This window comes from Cryptosporidium hominis (assembly GCF_000006425.1).
Source record: "Cryptosporidium hominis TU502 chromosome 8 CHRO018098, whole genome shotgun sequence".
Classification (NCBI taxonomy): Eukaryota; Apicomplexa; class Conoidasida; order Eucoccidiorida; family Cryptosporidiidae; genus Cryptosporidium; species Cryptosporidium hominis.
Window position 1 is genome coordinate 1 of NW_666843.1, and position 3,186 is coordinate 3,186.

Consider the following 3,186-nt stretch of genomic DNA (forward strand, 5'->3'; position numbering starts at 1 on the left):
TATTAAATAGAGAAGATCCTAATGAGGATTCTGTATTTTTTAATTTAGAAAGAAAAAAGAAAGATGATAAATTCATTAAAGAATTATCCAGGCCTATAAATTCAATCTCAAAGTGTTGGGAAATTTATTCAAAAATAACAACAAGTTATAGTTTTGAATTATTCGAAAGAGATTTTGACTCTTTTAAAGATTCTGAGACACAAGATTCAACTTCTGATACTTATTTGGAAGAAGAAAGTAATCCAGAAAATACCAAAATATGGAAAAGGTTTGAATATAATGAAGAGTCTTTAAAGAAATTGGGAATTGAGGATGCTGTGAAACTTGTAGAACCAATTTCAAATATTCCAAAACTAAACAAGAAAAGTAAAATGTTAGGTAAACAAAACGACAGAAACAAGTTCTTATTAAGACTCACATGTGAATTTTATATGAAAGCAATGAGAGAAATTCAGGATTACTTGAGAGATGAATATGAACAGTATGATTTTAAAAAGATTCAAGTAGAATCAAAAATCTATCACACTTGGAAAAAGCTTTATTTAAGGTCTCCAAGCGATGCAATGTGGTACTTATTTAAGCAAATTATTCCAATTAGAGGAGATTTAACGGTATTTGGCCTCAGTAATGGGGATTTACCTCTTTTACCCACTAAAGAAAGAATGTCTATTCCTGATATTCCTCCTGATTTCTTTGAATACACAACAATCCCTAAGTCCTGCTCTAATAATTTGGTTGCTTTATCTCTAAATAATGGCTACCGAATTCAGCTTGGAATTACTAAGACTCCAAAATACATCCAATTTGGTAAATTATATAGGTACTTTGAGCATTCACTCACTACATCCTTTACATCCCTCAATCTATGTATGAGAACTATCAAGTTACAGACTTTATATCAAGCCTATTATTACCAATCTGTGAATGAATACAGACCAGATCCGAGCAGCTATTTCTATTGGCAGACTCCCGATTGGGACTCACTTTCTGGATATATTAGTTACCTTCCATCCAATAGCAAAGCACTTTTCCCCAGCAGAAATCAATTTGTTTGGTGTCTCCTTTGGACTACTACTGAATATACTCGAACTTTTGCCAGATTTAGAATCAATCCAATAAAGATCACTGTTAAGGACATTCTACATATCCCAATGAAGATGCAAAAAATTGGAAACAGGCCTAATTTAGAGGCATGCTTTATACTTATTAGATACTTTTGGCTTGCAAAACTTATTAAAATTAATAAAAGAAAATACAGACCATTGAAGACCAACTCACCTAGAGATGTAATTTTAGACTACTCTTCAATCTATTATGTTTGCATTGCAATTCTCAAGTGTAGAGCCACTTTTCACAGATCATATCTCAAGCATTTTAGACAAGAAGATATTAATCCAGCTATTGAAAAAGTATTTGATACTCAAGATCCTCATGGTGACTATAATAACCTAAATAATAGATTCCTAATCCTCAGTATTCCTAAGTTAAAATCACTCAAAAAAGTTAAAGCTGTACTATATGGAGTAGTCTCTACTGTATTATTTGGAGCAATTACTGGAATTACTCTCCTCAACATTCTAACTAATAATCAAATTTCTAGTGATCAAATTATGAGGTCTGGATATCATAATCCTTTACAGGATTTCAATTTGATTCAAGATTTCAAATTTTGATTGATTCTTATCTCCTCCAAATTACTTATTGTTAAAATTTTTTATTTTATTATAAGATTATATTCGTAAATTTTAAAAACAAATAACTTATTGTCTCGTCTCGTGATCTATATATTTTAATCGGTACCTACCCAAATATTTCTATAGGTCAATGCTAATAAAAAAAACAAAGCTTGTTTAAAATTTAAAGATTTGATTCAAACTTGTTCACATAGTTAATTGCAAGATCCTGAACGTGTTTCTGAGTCTGTAATGATCCAAACTCCTTTTCAAAAGATAGCCATCTGGTGAAGATCATCTTCATACTCCTTGGCTTAAAGTTCTTTTCTATGCATGAGCTGAATATGGATCTTGCCATTTCTATGTGATCTGCCATAGAAGAGTTGGATTTAGGATCGTCTTTACTACAAAGTTTTGTTAATATATCAAAATATTGAGACCATAAATCCATCCTCTTTGAGTTTTCCTCTAATAAATTCTCAAAAATGGTCCTCCCTCTATTTATATTACCATACTCAAATTCTAATCTCGCAATGTCTGTAATCAAACGCACCACCTTATCCTTAGATACACTCTTTAAAGACTTTTGAATAACCTCGTCCCTTGCTTTCTTTTGGTTATCACTCTCGTATAAACAAGTTAAATAAGTTACCCAAAGCTTTCTACTAGTTTGGAATTTTTTTAGTCCTTCCTCAAGTAAAGCCAAACCTTGCTCCTCTTTTGAATGTCTTCTCAAAGAACTGAATATTTGTATATAAAGCTTCTTTTGATCTGTAACATTCATTAAAGCGCGATCTAAGATTTGTCTAACGTTCTTTGGAATTCCATCTTCCTTTCCTCCCAGAGAAGAAATATTATTCTCTCCTTTACTTGTAAGTAACTCATTCTTACCATAAGCTATCTCCATATTAATATAAGCAATCCATATATTCCACCTCTCCATCTCTTCCTTTACTGAGATTTGTTTTAAAGACCTTTCTGCAACCATTCGAGCTTTATCTAAGTCTTCTAAGTCTAAGTAATATGACATATATCTTATCCAAAGTGATGAGACATCCCTGTGAGTTATTAAAAGTCTTTCAAAATCATCAATTGTTGAGGGATTAAGATGTGATCTCATTCTTTTTTCCTCTTCTTCTCTGATTCTGTGCTCATGTTCCAATTGTCTCTGTACTTTTTGTTTCCTGTTCAAGTTCTTAGTCTCCAGCTTTGATTTGGATTCTTGACTTTTCTCATATTCTGAATCTTCTTTCATCATTTCTAAGTTCTTATTTCCTAAGAAATCCTCTTCACCATCATTCATATGATCAGATTCTCGGTACTCTAGTCCTTCATCATTCAATCCAAGTGTCATGTCCACATCTTTGAGTTCCTCCTCATTTTCACTCTCTACTGTCTCAACACTTTCAATATCCATTAATTGATTCTTTTCAAAATTGAGATTATCTCCTTCCTCGCCTTTAAGTTCAGAGAAGTAACTTGGTTTAATCCCAACCCAGACTCTCCTCTTCAC

General features: G+C 32.1%; 2 protein-coding genes across 2 annotated transcripts; one reads left to right on the top strand and one right to left on the bottom strand.

The window, feature by feature from the left end:
• The first annotated feature begins 371 nt into the window (after nucleotides 1-371).
• Chro.80243 (hypothetical protein) lies at nucleotides 372-1,673 on the top strand. The annotated part of the gene is made up of 1 exon (XM_660175.1): nucleotides 372-1,673. One exon carries the CDS (start codon nucleotides 372-374, stop codon nucleotides 1,671-1,673), a length of 1,302 nt encoding a protein of 433 aa, XP_665267.1.
• A 184-nt stretch (nucleotides 1,674-1,857) lies between these two features.
• Nucleotides 1,858-3,090, bottom strand: Chro.80242 (rrp5 protein). The annotated part of the gene is made up of 1 exon (XM_660176.1): nucleotides 1,858-3,090. The coding sequence occupies one exon, from the start codon at nucleotides 3,088-3,090 to the stop codon at nucleotides 1,858-1,860; it is 1,233 nt and encodes a 410-aa protein (XP_665268.1).
• Nucleotides 3,091-3,186: the final 96 nt, after the last annotated feature.